Genomic DNA, 18,807 nt, shown 5'->3' with positions numbered 1-18,807 from the left:
GTGGTGAGAGGTGTGTGCTGGCTCCTTCAGGTCTCAGCTCAAACATCTCTGCAGAGAGGCCACTCTCTGATTTCTCTATAGAGCATCTCCTTTCAGGCCCATGCTATTTCATTCAGTTCACAGCTTTTCTGCAAGTATTGATGTACTGGGTCATTTCTGTCTCCCTCACTACAATCTGCTCCATGCCAGGAGGGACTTCATCTATCACACTCTCTGCTGGGGCTCAAGTGCCTAGAAGAGCATATAGTACACTGTCAGTGCACAATAAATACTTGGTAGGTGACTGAATAAACATGCTGAAAATGCAAATCACTTCCCGGGAAACACAGATAAAACTAAATTATGTACCATCTAGTTTTCCGTGATGCCTGAAGACTACTTATCCTGCGAAAACTGGGACCCAGTGTCATTAAGTGCTAAAGAAGTGATGTCTTAGCTGCCACTCAGTCCCTTGTATCTCTGCAATACCTTCCCCACCACTGAGAGCAACTGAGAGTCTAAAAGTGCTTATTAACATGTCTGTTGAATGAAGGAAGCCCCTTTACATAGAAATTGCCTATTGTGGCTGGTTAGTGAGACCTCCCCAAATCTAGCCCCAAGTGAATCATAATGAGTTGACTTTATTGAGTTCCATTCCAGACATTCTCCTAAGAACTTGGGTGCGTTATGACAAAACTTTGAGGTAGGGTCCTGTAGTTATGTCCATCTTACAGATGAAAAAGCTGAGGTACACGAAAGCCAGAGTCCAGAATGGGATCCAAGCATCCAACTCCAGAGTCTGCACACTTAAGTGTACTTCAGCATTTACTGAGTGCCTACCATGTACCTACCGTGCTTCTGACCAGGTCAGGCAGTGAGGACAAAAGGACAAACCAGACCCAGGCCTGATCTTCCTGGAGTTGTCACACAGACCCTTTCCAACTTCAGCTCCTTACATACCTTGAAATAAACCCACTGAATAACCCACCCCCTCCTTACACCAACTACTAAGGTCCTCTTCGGCATTCACTCAGCTGTTTGCACTCCACTAGACCACAGTGACTTCCCTGTAATGTCTTCTAATTCTGTCAGTTATGGTTCATGTGTGCCCATTCAGAACTTTAACCCACTGCTGTGTATTTGATTAGCTCTCTCCGTGAGGAGCATTTTTCTTTTTCCCTCGATGTTGAGGGCAGGAATTAAGTCTGCTGCACCCTTTGATCTCGTCCTCCCCCTGCCTCCCTCACCCCCTCACGTGCCCACCCCAGTGCCGTATCCAGAGCCTGGTTCTGATGAGTTTTTTACATAAACACATTCCTACCTTGCAGTGTGCCAGAAAAGACAAAATATAGCAGCTTCGTTTATTCGGTTTCTTAAGATGTCCAAATACTAGCTTGCTTTGCTAAACCAATGGACATTTGTACCAAATAAAAAGCAAAAATACCAACAGAAGCGAAGAGCCTCCACTTCCTTCCTGTGATTTGTCCCCACAGGATTAATTTAAGAAAAACTAAGGCAGAACTTCATGTTCAACACCAAAGGCTAAAGATGTCAGAAGGGAAAGGGCTTCTTTCACCACCTGCCAGAATTGTCTTTCTCTCTTCCCATCCCATCCAGGACACACATAAACAGTTGTTTCAGGCCGGCCCAGGGGTACATTGAGCTGAGGAGTCCACTGCCAAGAGAGGCCCCAAATGACTTGCCGTGGGTGGGCCTGGCTGTCCCCAGCTTCCCCCTCCAAAGTCACATAAATTCCTGTGTCTCCAAGCAGCCTGTTGCTCATCTCTGCACAAAATATTTTCAATCTGTTGATAATTTTTTGGTCCCACATTTCAGGAAAAAAAGGAGTGCTACTCCCTAGTTCATTAAGCACAAAGTAAAGAAATCATTTCTAAACTTTTAAGAAATTTGAGTTACATTAGACAATGGACAGGAAAATGAAGCTATACTATGTAATACTGGGTACTTTTCAACTGAGAAAATTCTCTATGCATATGGTCAAATAGACATAGTCTCAATATAGCATGAAGTTAAAGATAGAGGTTGCATATCAATACATGTGATGATTCGAATTTCTAATAAAAAGCACTATATTTGCATGTACACAGAAAAAGTTTGGAACAAGTATTCAGGTTTGTTTCCTGTTTTTTTGTGTGTGCTATACCATAAGATTGATCCTTGTCCTATGATTGTGTTAGACATTAACATTAGGGGAAGCTGAGAGAAGGGCACACAGAACTCTGAACTGTTTTTGCAACTTTTCTGTAAGCCCCAAATTATTTCAAAATGAAAAGTTTTTTTAAAAAGTCTGGAAGAATAATTAAATCAGCAACATATATTTGTGTACTACCTAGGGTATCTTCTTGGTGCTTTACAAATACTAATCCACATGAGAGCTCTAGGGCAGTTCTCAACCTAGACACTATTGACATTTGGGGCACTACTGATTGGGATGGGATCATTCTGTCCTGTGAAAACCAAAAATGTCTCTAGATATTGCCAACTATCCTCTGGAGTGTAAATTCCTCCCCCACCCAGGTTGAAAATCACTGTTCTAAAAAACAAACAAAAAACAAAACAAAACAAAAACAGTGCTCTTATCATCCTTTATTTACAGAAGAGGTAAAGTGAGACACAGAATAAGTCAACTTTCATCACACAGTGAGCAGCAGAGCTGGGGAGAACCCAGGTTTTTGGTTCAGGAGGGAAGCACTTAGCCACATACTAGATGGCCTTGCAGCACATCAAGCCCTATTCAGAGGTGGTCTGTGAGAGTGGGCCTGTAGAGGATGGCCCCCTGCCCTGAAGTCTGGAGACCTCACCAGAGGATGGAGGAACCTCTACAAAGCTTTCACTTTCTACTGTATGTACGCCTCTATAATTTACAGTTTTCTTACAGGTGTTAAATCATTTTTTTAAAGGAGCCTGGTGTGGTCATGTTAGCATTTCTGCAGTAACCACAAATTCTTACGAGCAGAAGCAGCAATAAAGATACCAAATTTCAAATACCTGAGGTCCGAAGCTTCTTCTTCTTACTCATTTTATCCCTCCCTTGAGAAATCTGAAAATAATGAGCAAAATCCAATCATTACAAGCAGTCCCTGTCCCTAGGTACAGACTCGGTGACATTGGCTGAAGGCAGAACCCCCCTCACCCCCACCTTGGCTCATCTGGCTGCCCTGAAGGGTTACTTAGACCCCAAGGGGACACAAGCTGGGAGTCATAGTGACCTTGGACCATGGCTATGTAAGAACGCAAACCTCTATGCTACAAAGAGAAGAAAGGGAATTGTCTGTCTCCTGCCCAGGATATGAGAATGCATAGGCGGGGATGGGGCAGCAGTGCTTTCCGTGGGAAGCCTTGGGGACTCCAGGTCTAGCTCTAAGTTTGCGCAGCCTGTGTGAAGCCTCTCCTTCCAGGCTGGGCTCTCTAGGACCCTTCCAGGGACATTAGAGGGCTTTCGAGGGTCCTCTGGGGACTTGAAGGGCCACCTGGGGCGCTTCAAGGTGCTAAACGCCCTTTGGGGGATGCTGGGGACCTTGAAGGACAGGAGTCACCACAGGGCAATTGCTTCGTCTTGGTGGTAGACAAGCCCAAACCGACCTGGGCCAGTGAAGTTGTCGAGGTCTCTCTGTCTTTATCGGGAACTAGGTAAGTCTGCCTGGAGCTGTTGGGAGACAATTCGGTTAAATTATCTGCGTGAAATATTTTGGAGAAAATGAAAGGCAAGTTGGCCTCTCACAAAGGCTGGGCAGCTCCAGGGTCTAGAGCTGTAGGGTCAGGAGGCCTGAAGCCTGAACGCTGTGAACCGCCTTATGGTGACCAGGCCCAAATTAACCCTACCCCCGCCACAGAAACGTGAGGACTGCCCAGACTAGGCTAGCCAGATGAGATCGTAGCTCGTAGGTGGCCGCGGAAGGCAGTGAAGCGTGGGCTGCCACCGCCCCTCACACTCGCGCGCGCTCCGCCTCTTTCCCGCGCACTGCGAGACTCAGCTGCGCGCATGCGCAACGCCAGCATTGCCGCTCATACCGCGCACGCTCCGCCTCTTTCCCGCACCACCTGCAGAACCGCCCACCGTACCGCAACGCGCACGCGCCCTTGCGCTCTGCCTGCCGGGAGTTGTAGTTTCAGTGCTGCGGGCCAGGCAAGTCCAGTGGCCGCGTTCCGGTGCCGCGGTGCCTAAACGACGAGGCGGAAGTAGGACGGACACTCGAGGGACCCAGGACGCGGGGTTGCGGTCGCGGGGCGCCGGCGAGGGGTTCAGGAAAGGCGCGTGCGCGGCTATAGGGCCCAGGGGAAGAGACAGAGCAAGGCTAGGCAAAGGGGCCGGTGGTCCAGGCATCTTGCCTGGAAGATGCACAAGAGGAAGGGACCCCCTGGACCCCCGGGCCGAGGCGCTGCCGCCGCCCGCCAGGTGAGTCTTTACCCCGCCCCACCCCCCGCCTTCCGGGCTCCCCGAGGAAACCCTCCCTACCCCTGTCACACATTCAGAGGAGGGCCTTACCTCCCAGGGGAACCTGATCACCACTCCCAGGTGATCCCTGATCCCCGTCTCCCATGTGAGGTTCTATACCCAAAGTGTGGCCTACTAGCCCTGGCTCCCCAGCTCGTGGCGCCCCGCCCCAGGCTCAGGGCCACCTGTTGCTGTAGCAGCTCCAGTCCTGGAGGGAAAGGCCTCCACCTGGGTTAAGAAGGATAGTTACTGCTCCCCAGGCCTGAGCACGCTTTGAATCCTCACATCAGCCAGGCCAGGACAGACTCTTTTTATCCCTATTGTACAGATGAAGACACCTGCCCAAGGTCATAAGAATTAACAGCTTGGCCAGAGTTAAGTGCAAATCCAGAGCTGCTGCCATGAGCCCACAGGACTGTGACTGGATCCCTTCTCCCTGCCCCATCTCCTCTGCCCCAGGGACCGGAAGAGTTTCATTTTTCTCAGCGTTGACGTGAGGCCACAGCTTAGTGCCCAGGTGTTCAAGTCTGGCCAACCTGAAGTTCTCTCTTGGCTTCTGCATGTTGGATTCTTTATTTTGCAGCTCTCAGCCTCAGTTTCCTAATCTGTAAAATGGAGGCCCTAAGAATCCCTATGTCACAGGACAGTTGTGAAAATTCATTGGGACAGTTTATGAAAAGTGCTAGAACATAGCACTCAATATGTGATATCATCATTATTATTAGAAGGAGCTATATCGAACTCATTATTTGGCCATTTTTGACCCACAGAAAAGGCAATTTTGTAGTTTGACCTAACGTTATCACGTTGTGATGGGTTATTAATCAGGATAGGATAGGAGGATGGGTCTGTTAATTGAAAAGACACCGGTTTCAAAGTCTATGTTATTGTCAAGGTTTCTATTTGCTCATGATGCCTCCAACCTTCCTGCATGGCCCCCTCTGCTGAGGATACTGGGAGGAAATGCCCAGGTGTGCAGAGTAGTTGTGCTTTGGGCAGAGTGAGGGCCCTGCTTTCTCCACTGCACTTGGCTAGCAGTGCATCATGGGTGCAGGCTCAGCACAGGGAGTTGGGTCACCCCGTCTGCCCTTTGCCTTGTATTGGTCTATGCCAGAGAGCCTGGCCCATCTTGGGACACCTGTTGAATTCTGGGCTTTTTCAAGCCTCTGGCACTTCCCAGGGAAATGGCTTTCACCAAGAGGCCTGGATTCACTCTCTCCTGGGGGGACTCTGGGTCCATTGTGGCTGCTTCTAGCCAAGTGGGATGCATCCCAAGGTCTGACTGGACCCTTGCTATTCCCACAGCTGGGCCTGCTGGTTGACCTCTCCCCGGATGGCCTGATGATCCCCGAGGATGGAGTTAACGATGAGGAACTGGAGGCTGAGTTCTTGGCTTTGGTGGGGGGCCAGCCCCAAGCTCTGGAGAAGCTCAAAGGCAAAGGTGAGACTCTCAAACCACCCCTGGAGCATTTCCTGAGCTCCCACTGCAGGCAGGACTCAGAGCTGGGTGCTGAGGAGATGGAAAGGAGACAGAGAAGGTTCCTGCCCTCCTGGAACCTACAATCTGGGTTAAAGGTTAAGTGATCAATTCTGGATCCAGAGTGAGGGTTTGAATCCCAGCTCTGCGTCTTACTGACTACATTTTAATGAGTCCTGGTGCCTGTGTGGGCATCAGTTTTCCCATCTGTAAAATGGGAATAAACCACATTTATATCACAGGAGTTAATCTTCTAGTATTCATAAAGTACTTCACACAGGACCTGGTTAGTAGTCCAGCCTGCTATCTTATGATCAGAGCTGGGATGGCAGAAGCACAGAACAATGGGTGAGACTTGTCAGCTGGGGTGGGATTCCCTGAGGAGGCACCCATGATGGGGAATGCCACATGGAGTTAGGGAGCACTCCTGGGACGGTCCATAGCATAGGCAAATGCCCTGGAGGAGTTGGCAGGGTACAGGAGACTCCACAGTAATTGTATGGGGCTGGGTCCCAGAGGGCACATGGAGCTTTTACACTTTCTACTAATTCAGTTGATCCTCAATATTTACGAATTCTGTATTTATAAATTCATCTACGGCTAAACTTTATTTAAAATTCCAAATCAATATATGTAACTCTTTGCAGTCTTTTTCGGACATGCACAGATCCATAAAAAATTTGAGTCACCCAACTTGCCCAGTGTCACACAGTGAGAAATTTCCAGAGCCAGAGTTTGAACTCAGGCTTGATAAGAAAGGGATGAGGCCAGCAAGGTCAGCTGGGGAGTGGGGCCATGCCTGGCAGCCTGAGGGCAGAGGGGTGCCATAGAAGGACCAGGAGGTAGACATGCTACCCCACTGCCCGCTACCCTGTTTGTCAAGGTCATGGGTGACTGGGACAGGAGGCTGGGGACTTTCGAAGGATCCCAGTCCACTTGGTGCCTCCCTCTGCCACAGGACCTCTGCCCATGGAGGCCATTGAGAAGATGGCCAGCTTGTGCATGAGAGATGAGGATGAGGAGGAGGGGACAGACGAGGAGGATGTGGAGGCTGATGATGACCTGCTGGTGAGCATCCAGAGTGGAGCAGGGGGCCATTCCCCCATTATTGCCCTGTCTATTGGGCCCTCACTCAGGCCCCTGGCCTTGTGTCCCTACAGGCGGAATTAAATGAGGTCCTTGGGGAGGAGCAGAAAACTTTGGAGTCCCACCCTCCTGTGGCCCAGGTATACCTCCAACAACCCTGTTCCCTGCAGCCCAGGTTCAAGGCCCTCGCTTACTCCCTTCGGCCATGCAACCTCAGGCAGGTGATAGGACACCTCTGAGTCTTAGTTTTCTATACTGGGAAAGTGGATGATAAATTCTATCCTGCAAGGGTGTGGGCAACTGGCCCATGGGTCACACACCTGGTGTGCAATAGGCCCTCAACCAAGGACACCTTCAGGGTGAGCCGAATTGGGTTACCACCTGCCCACACCATGCCCTTGGCCCCTCCCACAGCCAAAGGTCACAGCCCCCAGCCTAGGAATAGAGGCCACCTTGCAGGAGAGGCTGGCCCTTTACCAGACAGCAATGGAAAGTGCTAAGCAAGCTGGAGATGGTGCCAAAATGCGGCGCTATGACCGGGGACTTAAGGTAAGCAGGCAGACGGGAGGGTTCCAGGATGCTACCTCCTCGGGCAGCCCTGGACTCCTCTGAAACCCACATTTACGCCTTCTCCCAGACACTGGAAAATCTGCTGGCCTCTGTTCGGAAGGGCAATGCCATTGATGAAGAGGACATCCCACCACCTGTTGCCATGGGGAAGGGCCTGTTGGCCACACCCAGTCACAGCCCTGCACCCACTCCACCAGCCTCTGTGAACCTACCGGCCCCAGAACCTAGGGTCACAGTGGAGGGTCTTCCTCCTGCTCCCCCAGCTTCGTCCTTGGGCTTGGCTAGGCCACAGCTACCCCCAGGTAGGCAAAGAGTAGGGCTGGGCTGACAGGTTGTTGAGGGATGTATTCAGCACTTGGCTTCTGGTTGGGGGTGGGGGGCGTGGTTCAGACTCTGTACTGATTGTTAGATATTGTAAGCACCCCTCCTCTTCCCAGGTCTGCATACTCCTGGAGTTCATTAAAACCTTTTTTTTTTTTTTTGCAGTGGTGATAAAATATGTATATCATAACATTTGCCATTTTAACCATTTCTTAGTGTGCGATTGACTGGTATTTCTTACATTCACAATGTTGTGCAACTGTCACCTCTAATTTCCCAAACTTCATCTCAAATAGAAACTGTGTCCCCATTAAACACTAACTCCCCATCCCCTCCCTCAGCCTGGGGTAATGTATTTTGGTTACAAACTTATTTGTCCTTTTATGTCTGTCTTCCTTCTCTTAGCATAACATTGCAACCTGTGTCAGAACTCAATTCCTTTTTAGGACTGAGTGACATTCCCACTTATAGAATTTTAAAGGAGTAATTCTCTAGTGCTCAGCTTATCTTTCTTTTCTCCGGAAACTCACCTGGCTGGAGGGAGCATATACCTATAGGTTTACCTTCCCCAACCTCCCCCTCTTCAGTCACCCTGTTCCCACTATAGGAAAGAAGTACCCATCCCTCTACTTTCTGGAATCTGAACTCTTGGCCAAGCTTCAGGGGCAAATGCCAGGGGCTGGAGCCCATGAGATGACAGGAAAGGCTGGCTTGGGTTTGAGACTGGGAATACCTGGACACCAGGTCTCTAAATCCTCTGCAGCCAGGCTGGTCTCTAAGGCATTGTTTTTAGCAATGTTCAAGAAAGCCTGCCTTCTGAAATTTGCAGCTGAAACCACTCCAAATTTTTCAGGATAGGGTTTTTGGCATATAGGTTGGCAGGGATTCAGAGAATTGTGTGGCAAGACTGTCCCTTCCCACCTATTTGTTGGTGTGAAGCAGGTTTCTCTACACTTAAAAAGAAAAAAAAAAAAAAGGAAAATAGGAAAGAAGTGAATAAGGAAACAGGAGTTAAATGTTAGGAGGTGGACCCAGCCTCCACCATGGCTTCCAAGGACTACCCATCCCCACACTTGGGTCCCCAAGCACCTTGACAGTGTACTCATTCACACAAGCCTTCCACTGGTCCCCTTTGGTCTTAGGCTGGGCTGCAGCCCCGTGGTATTGCTCCATCCACTGTTCTAGCAAGAACTGCCTTGTCAATAAAATTTTACTCCTGGGATGTAAAAGCTATATATGAGAAAGCTTGAAATATTTAGGCTCTGCTGAATTATGTGCTAAACATAATTGTAACAATAGTTCAACCTCAGAAGAAAGTTTTTTTAACGCTGAGAAAGGCTTACAATGACAGTAAGTGAAACCAATCACATGTCAAGGGATTTTGCTTCAACCTGCAGTTACTTTCTCAGGCAGCTACACCTAAACTTAAAGTAGTGGGTCCAGTTGTTTCTCTAGGTCGTGTTGCTAGGAGTTGTGGACACTGGGTGGTGTATCTATTGTGCTTTGTTTTTTTATACCATCAATCGTACCTATTCCTTTCAATTTAGAGTTACTTCCTCTGAAAATGTATTGCACGTATTATTAGAAACTGTAACATACTGTTTAAATAGCAGTTTAATCCTGTTTCTCAACTTTGCTGATATACCATATGATTGTATTTTGGTTGCAAATGTGTGATAGGGTGATCAAAAAGGGCTTTCAAATGCATACATAGATCAATCATATCATGGTAAAATTCTATGGGGGACGTGGATAGAAATAAGAGAAGATGTGAAATTCCTAGCTGCTAAAAGTGAGCCCTGAGAAATATTTTATAAGTAAATGTTGGTGTATACCCAAAAGCACTGAAAGCAGAAGACATGAATAGATATTTGTATACCTATATTCATAGCATTATTCACAATAGGTAGAAGCAACCCAACCGTCTATTGGTGGATGTACGGATAAATAAAATAGTATATCTGCACTATAGAACATTATGCAGCCTTAAAAAGGAAAGACATTTTGACATGCTTTAATGTGGATGAACCTTGAGAATATTATGCTAGATGAAATAAGCCAATCACAAAAGAACAAATGCTATATGATTTCACTTAATGCAATATCCCTAGAGGAGTGAAATTTGGAGACACAAAGTGGAATGGTGAGTGCAAAGGCCTGGGGACAGGGAGGGGGAGTTAGTGTTTAATGGGACAGAGTTTCATTTTGGGAAGATGAACAGGTTCCAGAGACAGACGGTGATGATGGTTGCACAACAACATGAAAGTACTTAACACGACTGAACTATACCTTTAGAAAAGTTAAGTTGGTGAATTTTACCTTATACCATATTAAAAAAAATGAATATTGGTGAGTTTCAAATTACTGTGCTAGTTAAAAAACATTAGGTTTAAAAGAGTGGTGTCTTGGTTTTCTTTTTCAAATGTCTATTTGGCAAGACACTGAAAATGATAACCTTGGCTACTTTTGAAACTTAAGATGAGAAATTTTAGGTGTCAACTTAAAAATGTAGAAGGGTACATAAAATTTTCCAGAATATTTTGGAGGGCACAATAGTAGTGGCTCCGGAGTCTGCCAAGCCTGAGTTGAGTCCCCATCACATGTTCTCTGGGCTGTATGGCCTTGGGAAGACAACATCCCCTCTCTGAGCCTTAGTTCTCACATCTATAAAATGGGCCTAAGAATAGCCTTTGTCGTGAGAATAGAAATGGTTTGTATGCTGTTCCCTCTCCCAGGTCCTTGCAGCACTGGCCCCCTGGCCCAGCTGCAGAGCCTCCAACGCGAGTACAAACTGGCCGCCCTCCATGCCAAGCAGCAGGGAGATACCTCTGCTGCCGCAAGACACTTCCGTGTGGCCAAGGTGTGTCCTACTGACAGATGGTTGGGTGGTGAGGACAGGGTGCTTCCAACAGTGCATGGTGGCAGAGAACATGGGCTCTGAAGTCAAACCTAAATTTGAATTCCAGTGTGGTCACCCCCTAGGTATCATTTGCCTCAGTTTATCCTTTCTGTAAAGTGGGTCCAAGTGTCAAAAGGGCTTGAGCAAGATGGTGCAAAGGAAGGGGCAGAGCCGGGAGTCATCTGTCACATGGCAGGGTATGGAGGCTCCTCACAGGGTCCTGGCTCCAGCCGCAGCCTCCTCCATTGATCTTCTTCCTTCTCACAGAGCTTTGATGCTGTCTTGGAGGCCCTGAGCCGGGGGGAACCTGTGGACCTGACCCACTTGCCCCCTCCACCTGGTAAGGACCCCACATGCCCACCCTCCAGACTATTGGAGGCTTCCACCGACTTCTTCCTGATGCTGCCACCCTCTTTGGTTAGGCCCAGGGACCCACTCAGGACATCAGCCTGGGGATGGGGGTGGCTGCAGGCAAGCCCCTCATTGCACTGGACTTCTCTGCCCCCAGACCAGCTGCCTCCAGAGCTACCATCACCGCCACCTCAGCCTCCGACTCCTGCCACAGTGCCCTCCATGCCAGGTAGGCTGCTGGGACACTCTGGGTGGGCAGACCTAGACAAGACAGTCTCCTCTTCCAAGACTCTTAACCCCTGATTTCTGTCTGGCCCAGAGGTTCCTTCACCCCCGCGGACTCTGCTGGAGGCGCTGGAGCAACGGATGGAGCGATACTGCGTGGCCGCAGCCCAGGCTAAAACCAAAGGGGACCAGCGGAAGGCTCGTATGCATGAGCGCATTGTCAAGGTGCACGGGTGCCGAGGGGGTGGGTGGGCAGCCTCTGGAGACCGTGCCCAGGGAGCCCTAACACCTCTGTCCCCCATAGCAATACCAAGATGCCATCCGAGCCCACAAGGCTGGCAAAGCTGTAGATGTGGCTGAGCTGCCAGTGCCCCCAGGTAGGCCCACCCACTACCCCATCCCTCCAGCCTCTGAGCCTTTGCAGGTGCCATTCCTTCTGATTTATGGGCTCAGGGAGCTGATTGCTACATGCTTAGAAATTCTGCAAGCTTGTTAAATAATTGGTAGCTTAAAATCAGTCACAATCAGAGTGTTTACTCCATGGAAATTGGCAAACACTCAAAATCAGGAGATTTTATTTGAAGAACCTGTTGACTAGCCCACCGCTGTCTAATTCCTTCATTTCTTTGTTTGACTCACTCCTTCCTAGTCATCAGCTCTCAGCTTTACAGATACCTTCTCAGCCCCCGTCAGCCTCCCAGTAGGTTGGAAGTCTCCTCTGGGTTCTCAGAGCTGCCTGTGCGTCCCACTGAGAACAATGATCTCCCTGTACTTTGGCCTCCCAGAAGTGCCCCCCAAGCCCAGGACTGCCCCTTGTGCCCTGCACAGCACCTCAACACAGTACTTGCTTACTGGACTATGGTCAAGGCCTGGGGTCAGGCGAGAGGAGCGAAGAGACAAGAGGGAGGGTGGCATGGTTTGGTGTCTGTACCAAACTGTCAGCAGCCCCTTCTTGCATATAAAGCGAATTCAAAGCCCCAGGGTCCTTTGGAGGGGGAGGAAAATGCGTCTCCACCATCATGACATGGGTCTCTCTTCCTTCTGACTGGGCCTCAACTGGCCACCCAGGCTTTCCCCCGATCCAGGGCCTGGAGGCTTGTGAGCCCACCCAGCCAAGCCTGGTGGGGGTCCTGGAGACTGCCATGAAGCTAGCCAACCAGGATGAAGGCCCCGAGGATGAAGAAGATGAGGAGCCTAAGAAGGTGCGAGGGGCTGGAGCCTTGGGGTGAGGCAGGGAGTGGCAGTAAACCAAAACCTGATAGTCCCGAACTTGAGCCAGAAAGAACTGGCCTCACGTCCCATGTGGCCATAGGCAGGTCATTTTGTTCTCTGAGCCTCAGTCTCATCTTTAAGGTGGGCACAGTCATCATCCCTATCTCCCAGGGCTGTTGCAAAGATTCCATAAGGATAGGACCATAGGCTGAGGAAACAAACTAAGATGGTCACTGTTGTCAGTGTCAGGCTCTGACCATTTGGGGAGTGGCCTCGTCATAGGTGCTGGAAAAGCTCTGACTTCCTCTCCGTCCCTCAGCAGCCCAACAGCTCAGTGGCCCCCACTGCCCAGCCCAAGGCCCCACCCTCAAGAGCGCCCCAGTCAGGATCCACCCCAGCAGCCAAAGCAGCCCCCAAAGGCACATCCACCAGAGGTAGGTGCCCCCTCCCTGCCCTTCCTGCCCTCGCTGCCCATTGCCTGGCCATAGGCTGGGCAGCACCTGCAGATACCCCTGTGCCCATAGCTCAGCAGCAGCTGGCCTTTCTGGAGGGACGAAAGAAGCAGCTCCTGCAGGCTGCACTGCGAGCAAAGCAGAAAAATGACATGGAGGGCGCCAAGATGCACCTGCGCCAGGCCAAGGGGTTGGAGCCCATGCTGGAGGCCTCACGCAATGGGCTGCCTGTGGACATCGCCAAGGTGAACTCTCTAGGCCTGCTCAACCTTCCCAGGATCTCACCCATAGTGTTCTGGCCACTTAGCAGCCATGTGACTTGGAACATATGAGGGTGCAGGTTATGTTGCTATAACAAATAGGCTCCTCTCAAGACAGTGGTTAAACAAGACAGATGTTTATATTTCTTGCATTTAACATTTAGGGTACTCTGGGTTCTGAAAGATAAAGCCCTCCAGGGCCCGGGTTCTTTCCATCTTATTGCTCTGCAGTACCCGAGGAGCTCGTCCTTGTCCATGTGGTGCAGGTGGACCACTGCTATGTCTGCATTGAGCCTATAGGAAGCCATGAGGAAGAAAAAGGGCAGGCTAAGCAGTTTCCTCTGAAGAAAGTGGATGGAGTTGCCATCACTTCTGCACATTCCGTATACACCAGAACTGAGCCACATGGCTACACTTAGCTGCAAGGGAGTCTGGGACATGTTGTCTCCTTGGAGTGGCTGCCCTTTGCCTAGCTAGAACTCCATTACTAGGGAAGAGGGTGTGGATCAGATTTGGGGGAAACAGGTAACAGGTTCTGTCACTTTGGGCAGGACCATCCACTTCTCTCGGAGTGTCCAGTTTTTCCTTAGGGAAGAAGAAAGCAGGGGCAGGGGATGGAGTGGTGGTCAGGGAAGGCCTTTCCAAGGAGGGATGATGTTTCTGCAGAGCCCCAGGTGGGCCCCCTCATTGCTGACCAGCAGGCCCCTCCCCATGAGCCTGGTCCTCCCCAGGTACCACCTGCCCCTGTCAACAAGGACGACTTCACCCTGGTCCAGCGGCCTGGCCCTGGTCTGTCTCAGGAGTCTGCTCGGCGCTATGGTGAACTCACCAAGCTTATAAGGCAGCAGCATGAGGTGAGGGGACCCCCAGCCCAGGTCAGCAGGGCTCCCCCAGGGTCATGGACCCCCATCCCTCCCCTCACTGTCTTCTGCCTTCCTAGATGTGCCTGAACCACTCTAACCAGTTCACACACCTGGGCAACATTGCTGAAACCAGCAAGTAAGTGCCTCTGCACCCACCTCAGATGTGTGCACCCCCAGCCCATCTCTGGGACCAGGTACCTGAGCAGGGCCCTCTTGCTGGCAGATTTGAGAAACTGGCGGAAGACTGTAAGCGGAGCATGGAGACTCTGAAGCAGGCATTTGCCCGGGGACTCCCCACGCCCACTGCCCACTTTGAGCAGAGGACCTTCAGCGTTATCAAGTAAGGCCCTCATGGACCTTGGTGGCCCCTTTGAGGAAAGGTTTACTCCCTCCATAACCTGGCAGAGGACTTGCCTCTGGAGGAGAGTTTAGGCGGGTGGTGTTGATAGTAACACATTTGGAAACGGGGAAGATCTGCTAAGTGCAGAGATGTGCCTTGTCCCAGGGGGCGTGTGTGAGCCCACGGGATGGTGGTTATTGGTCCTGCACCACTTAAGTCTTCTTTATCCTGGGAACTTCGTTTTTTTGGGTTTTTTTTCCCCACTTGTACATGAGGTTAGTGGCAGCCACCGGGGTAACTTAGGAAAACCCACACTGTTTACTCTGGCGCCCCATCACTTTCTTCCCACTCGACCCACTTTGCTAACCTCCTGCCACACAGGGCTCTTTTTGGTCCTTCAGACACACCTACCATGTTTCCACTCAGGGCCTTTGCCCCAGTGGTTTCCCCTCCCCAGACTCCATGTAGCATCCCCTTCTTAACATTCAGAATCACCTATGATGTCACCTGCAGGGAGGCCCTCCCTGATCACCTTGTCTAAACCAGCTCCTCCTGAGCACACCTCAATCTACCCCCTATTTTAATTCTCTGTTGCTTTGTTTTTCTGTTTATATACTCTTGGTCATCTGTCTACTCGGCCAGCTCATGCTCCATGAGCACAGAGACAGGGTCTCTCATTTACTTCTGTATCCCCAGCACTGAAAACATAAGCTGGCACATAGTAGGGGCTCCAGAAATATTGTCCAATGAAAGGAAGGTACTCCAGCCCCAAGGTCATTGGTAGGCACATGGTATGTGCCCAAGTAACGTCAAGCGAAGAGAACGCCCTATAGTAGCTAGGGCATTGGCTGGCACATAGTGGAGGCTCTGGAAATCCTGTTAAATGAAGCAAAATTCCCACAGCAGCAAGGCCACTGGCTAGTGCAAAGTAGGTACAAAATAAATATGCACAGACTGAAGAAAGGACCCAAAAGTTAGCCAGTGACAGTACTGGACAGAAAACTCTAGTTTGTCAGATTCTAAAACGAGCCCAGGAGCTGAGACACAGTCAAAGGGCAGTGTGGGGTTTGTTCCCTGCCCCCGCTCAGCAAAATGAAAGCGGGCAGACAGTGGCGCTAAGGTGCTCCTGTCTCCCTACCTGCCCTCCCGCAAGGATCTTCCCCGACCTCAGCAGCAATGACATGCTCCTGTTCATCGTGAAGGGCGTCAACTTGCCCACACCTCCAGGTGAGGGGGCGATAAGAGGTCAGGGCCATGGGGACTGCCTCCCTGCCTAGCTCTGACCCTCATTTGCCCACAGGGATGTCCCCCGGTGACCTGGATGTCTTCATTCGGTTTGACTTCCCCTATCCCAATGTGGTATGTGGAAGCCAAAGAGAGACGGGCTCAAGCCCCATCAGGCTGGGGAGTGGGTAGGGCAGGAGTCCCCAGCCCCTGAGCTTTCCTGCCTCCTATCTGGTCCCAGGAAGAAGCTCAGAAAGACAAGACCAGCGTGATCAAGAACACAGACTCCCCTGGTGAGACACAGGGAGCAGGTGCCCCCAACCCCTGTAGGAAGAACATGAGACCATAGCCTGACATCCTTCCTTCCCTGGGCAGAGTTCAAGGAGCAGTTCAAACTCTGCATTAACCGCAGCCACCGAGGCTTCCGAAGGGCCATCCAGACCAAAGGCATCAAGTTTGAAGTGGTTCACAAGGGGTGAGCTGGTGGCAGGGAGGGCAGGCATTGCATGGGCTCTGGGGGCGAGGGGGCTCACTCTGGCCAACCATCTTGTCCCCCTGCCCCATCACACACCCAGGGGGCTATTCAAGACGGACCGTGTCCTGGGCATAGCCCAGCTGAAGCTGGATGCCCTGGAGACAGCCTGTGAGGTCCGGGAGATCCTCGAGGTGAGATGTGGACATTCATCTGAATACTGCAGTACGACTGTGTCACTTGTTAACATTACTCAAATACTCCCTGCCCCGAGCCTCTTCAGGGGCCCTTCTGCTGACCCAGCCCCACTCCTGGGAGTCCCAGACCTCCGCACTCCCAGTATCCTGCTCCATTAAGACCAGTTGGTGTCTCAGTCATACCCATGGGCCCGTACTTTGGAAATTATCCTGGTTCTTCCTGATTCCAGCCCTGGATCTCCAGCCACTTCCCACTTCCCAACATCTTCTCCTCATTCCCAACCAGGTCTTGGATGGTCGCCGGCCCACAGGGGGACGGCTGGAAGTAATGGTCCGGATTCGAGAGCCGCTGACAGCCCAGCAATTGGAGACAATGACTGAGAGGTGGCTGGTCATCGACCCCGTGCCAGCAGCTGTGCCCGCAGTGAGACCCCCGCCCCCGCCCAGAAGCAACCCCAGGGATGGAGGGAATCAAGGGGGCCAAGCTTCACAAGACCGGTTTTGTCCTCTGAAGCAGGTTGCTGGGCCTAAAGGGAAAGCCCCTCCCATGCCTGTTCCTACAAGGGAGCCAGGAAACAGGTAGGTGGTTGGGTCAGGCCGTGCCAAAAAGAACCCCCCTCTACCCACCTTTGCCCTTCCTGGACAATTTCTTATAAGGCACAAATTGAAGCATGTCTTTCCTCTACTTCAAACCTTTTTGGCTCCAGCTTCTCCTGGAGGATCCAGTTTAAACTCCTCAGCTTGATCTTTCAGACCTTTTCTGATCTGATCATTGTCAGTATATCTGGCTTCTCTCTCCCCACTTCTTCCTGTTGGTTCCTGGCTATCCTTAGTTTTAACTGTTCTCTGGGCTTCTTTGTTACAATGCCCTGGGTACCACTACCCCCATACTTGCTCCTTGCTCCTCTGCACAACTCTGACTCCTGTGGGTCCCAAATTGGTTATTGCCTGCTTCAGGAAGCCCTCCCTGACTTCTTGGTATTACAGTTGCCTGGGTATACAGCCACCATCACTACAAGGTTGTGGGCTTAGCAATATAGTGGAGGGCCTGGCTTGTCTCTGGCTGTTCCCCAGTACCCATGTTGTTGAATCAACAGGGTCAGGGATGAGGAATTCATGCAGTCTCTCATCCCTATCCCCACTTTCCAGATCTGCCCGGCCCCTGCATAGCCTCAGTGTGCTGGCCTTTGACCAAGATCGTCTAAAGCAGAAGGTGGGTGCCCACCAGCTGAGCTCGGTGGAACAGGATTGGGGTGTCTGCGGGTTCAGGTCAGGCCTTCACAGCCCCCTTCTCACCCCCCAGATTGTGGCCCTCAGGCAGGCACGGCGGCCAGTGCCCCAAGAGGTGGCCCAGCAGTACCAGGACATCGTGCAGCGCAGCCAATGGCAGAGGGCACAGCTGGAGCAAGGGGGCCCGACCATCCGGCGGGGTAGGAACTTGAGGACGGGTACACTGGGGAGGGCGATGGCAGTGGCCCTATCCTGACTGCCTCTCCCCCTCAGAATACATGGCCCAGCTGGAGCATCAGCTACAGTTCTACACAGAGGCTGCCCGGCGCCTAGGCAACGATGGCAGCAGGGTGAGCCAGGCAAGGTCTGGGTGTGGGCACTGGGGGGGTATAAGCTGCCAGGGGCTGCCTGCTGACCACCTGTTGGACCCCCCAGGAAGCTGCAAAAGAGGCACTCTATAGGCGGAACCTGGTTGAAAATGAGGTGAGCAGCTCACGTGTTGTGGGTGGAGGGTAGGCAGCTGAGGCTGTGGCCCCCCTGACCCCAGCATCCTCTCCTGTAGCTACAGCGGCTCCGTAGGTGAGGAGCCGATGGGGCTGGCGGCCCCTGGAGATTGGGCAGCAGGCCTGAGGCTCCAGTGCTGGGAGGAACTGACACAGCTACAGCCTCAGACCAGACAAGCAGACAATCAGCGGACAATCGACTCGATGCACACCTCCCCCGCTGGGCCCACCCAGCCTTGCCAGAGCCTCCCTGTTGGGGCATTGGGGATGGTGCCTGCCAGCCAGCGTGTGCCCCCTCGCCCAGGCCTGGCTGGGTAGGCCCCGGAGAGTCCCGTTTGCACAGCCCAGATGTGTCCAGCCCCTGGCCTGCCCCAGAGGTGGGAGGGTGGCTAGGACCAAGCTCCGAGGGCCCCTGCAAGCACTTTACTTCCTGTCCCTCCCTAGCCTTAACCCTGAAGCCCACCCATATCCCAAAGAAGCCTCTGAGGCCAGCTGGGGTCTGGCCGACTCCCCAGGGGGTACCCTGGCCCAGCTGGGCTATAGAGCTGACACATGGAATAAACAGCCAGGGCCACACCCAGCTTATACTGTCCTGCCTTTGTTTCTTGCCCTCTGTGGCTAGGCTGGGTTTCCCCATGCACACCGTCCCCAGGGTAGTAGAAGGGCAGCGTCTGTGAGAGGAGCGGGCTG

At 51.5% G+C, this 18,807-nt stretch overlaps 2 protein-coding genes across 10 annotated transcripts in view; one reads left to right on the top strand and one right to left on the bottom strand.

Annotated features, from left to right (window-relative positions):
* BRME1 (break repair meiotic recombinase recruitment factor 1) overlaps positions 1–4,175 on the bottom strand; it is a 34,371-nt gene extending 30,196 nt beyond the window's left edge. For 4 of the 6 annotated variants that reach the window (XR_004954940.1, XR_001599114.2, XM_016162141.2 and 1 more), the window contains exons 1-2: positions 3,583–3,860; positions 2,989–3,040 (exon numbers count right to left, since the gene is read on the bottom strand). Coding sequence is in view for 4 of the 6 variants with exons in the window: in XM_016162141.2 (XP_016017627.2) it covers positions 2,989–3,019 (31 nt within the window). In the remaining 2 variants the exon portion in view is untranslated. Of the gene's footprint in view, positions 1–2,988; positions 3,041–3,582; positions 3,872–4,062 lie in introns of those variants that run through there. The other 2 variants (XM_016162139.2, XM_016162140.2) reach the window with 2 other exon arrangements.
* Positions 4,176–4,252: 77 nt separating this feature from the next.
* On the top strand, positions 4,253–18,698 carry CC2D1A (coiled-coil and C2 domain containing 1A). Of its 4 annotated transcripts, none has more exons than XM_016162124.2 (29): positions 4,253–4,396; positions 5,741–5,876; positions 6,871–6,980; positions 7,073–7,138; positions 7,413–7,547; positions 7,636–7,870; positions 10,625–10,749; positions 11,056–11,128; positions 11,297–11,368; positions 11,459–11,589; positions 11,669–11,741; positions 12,433–12,566; positions 12,899–13,010; positions 13,101–13,273; positions 14,020–14,142; positions 14,229–14,287; positions 14,375–14,491; positions 15,645–15,718; positions 15,792–15,850; positions 15,957–16,008; positions 16,091–16,190; positions 16,291–16,381; positions 16,671–16,808; positions 16,899–16,963; positions 17,534–17,597; positions 17,688–17,814; positions 17,888–17,964; positions 18,050–18,097; positions 18,177–18,698. In XM_016162124.2, exons 1-29 carry the CDS (start codon positions 4,337–4,339, stop codon positions 18,195–18,197), a joined length of 2,850 nt encoding a protein of 949 aa, XP_016017610.2. In that variant the 5' UTR covers positions 4,253–4,336; the 3' UTR covers positions 18,198–18,698. The 4 variants fall into 4 exon arrangements, with proteins under 4 accessions (XP_016017610.2, XP_036089714.1, XP_016017611.2 ...); XM_036233821.1 differs by having other exon boundaries at positions 12,896–13,010; positions 16,902–16,963; XM_016162125.2 differs by having other exon boundaries at positions 16,902–16,963; positions 18,177–18,197.
* Positions 18,699–18,807: the final 109 nt, after the last annotated feature.

This window comes from Rousettus aegyptiacus, unplaced genomic scaffold (genome assembly GCF_014176215.1).
Source record: "Rousettus aegyptiacus isolate mRouAeg1 unplaced genomic scaffold, mRouAeg1.p scaffold_m13_p_16, whole genome shotgun sequence".
NCBI lineage: Eukaryota > Metazoa > Chordata > Mammalia > Chiroptera > Pteropodidae > Rousettus > Rousettus aegyptiacus.
This window is presented reverse-complemented; position numbering and strand designations above follow the sequence as displayed.

Excerpts from the sequence above, each read along its gene's own strand:
- CC2D1A (XM_016162123.2), top strand. The coding sequence starts at position 4,337 with ATGCACAAGAGGAAGGGACCCCCTGGACCCCCGGGCCGAGGCGCTGCC. Across the intron at positions 7,871-10,624 it reads TAGGCCACAGCTACCCCCAG|GTCCTTGCAGCACTGGCCCC; the intron begins GTAGGCAAAGAG and ends TCCCTCTCCCAG. Across the intron at positions 10,750-11,055 it reads GACACTTCCGTGTGGCCAAG|AGCTTTGATGCTGTCTTGGA; the intron begins GTGTGTCCTACT and ends TCCTTCTCACAG.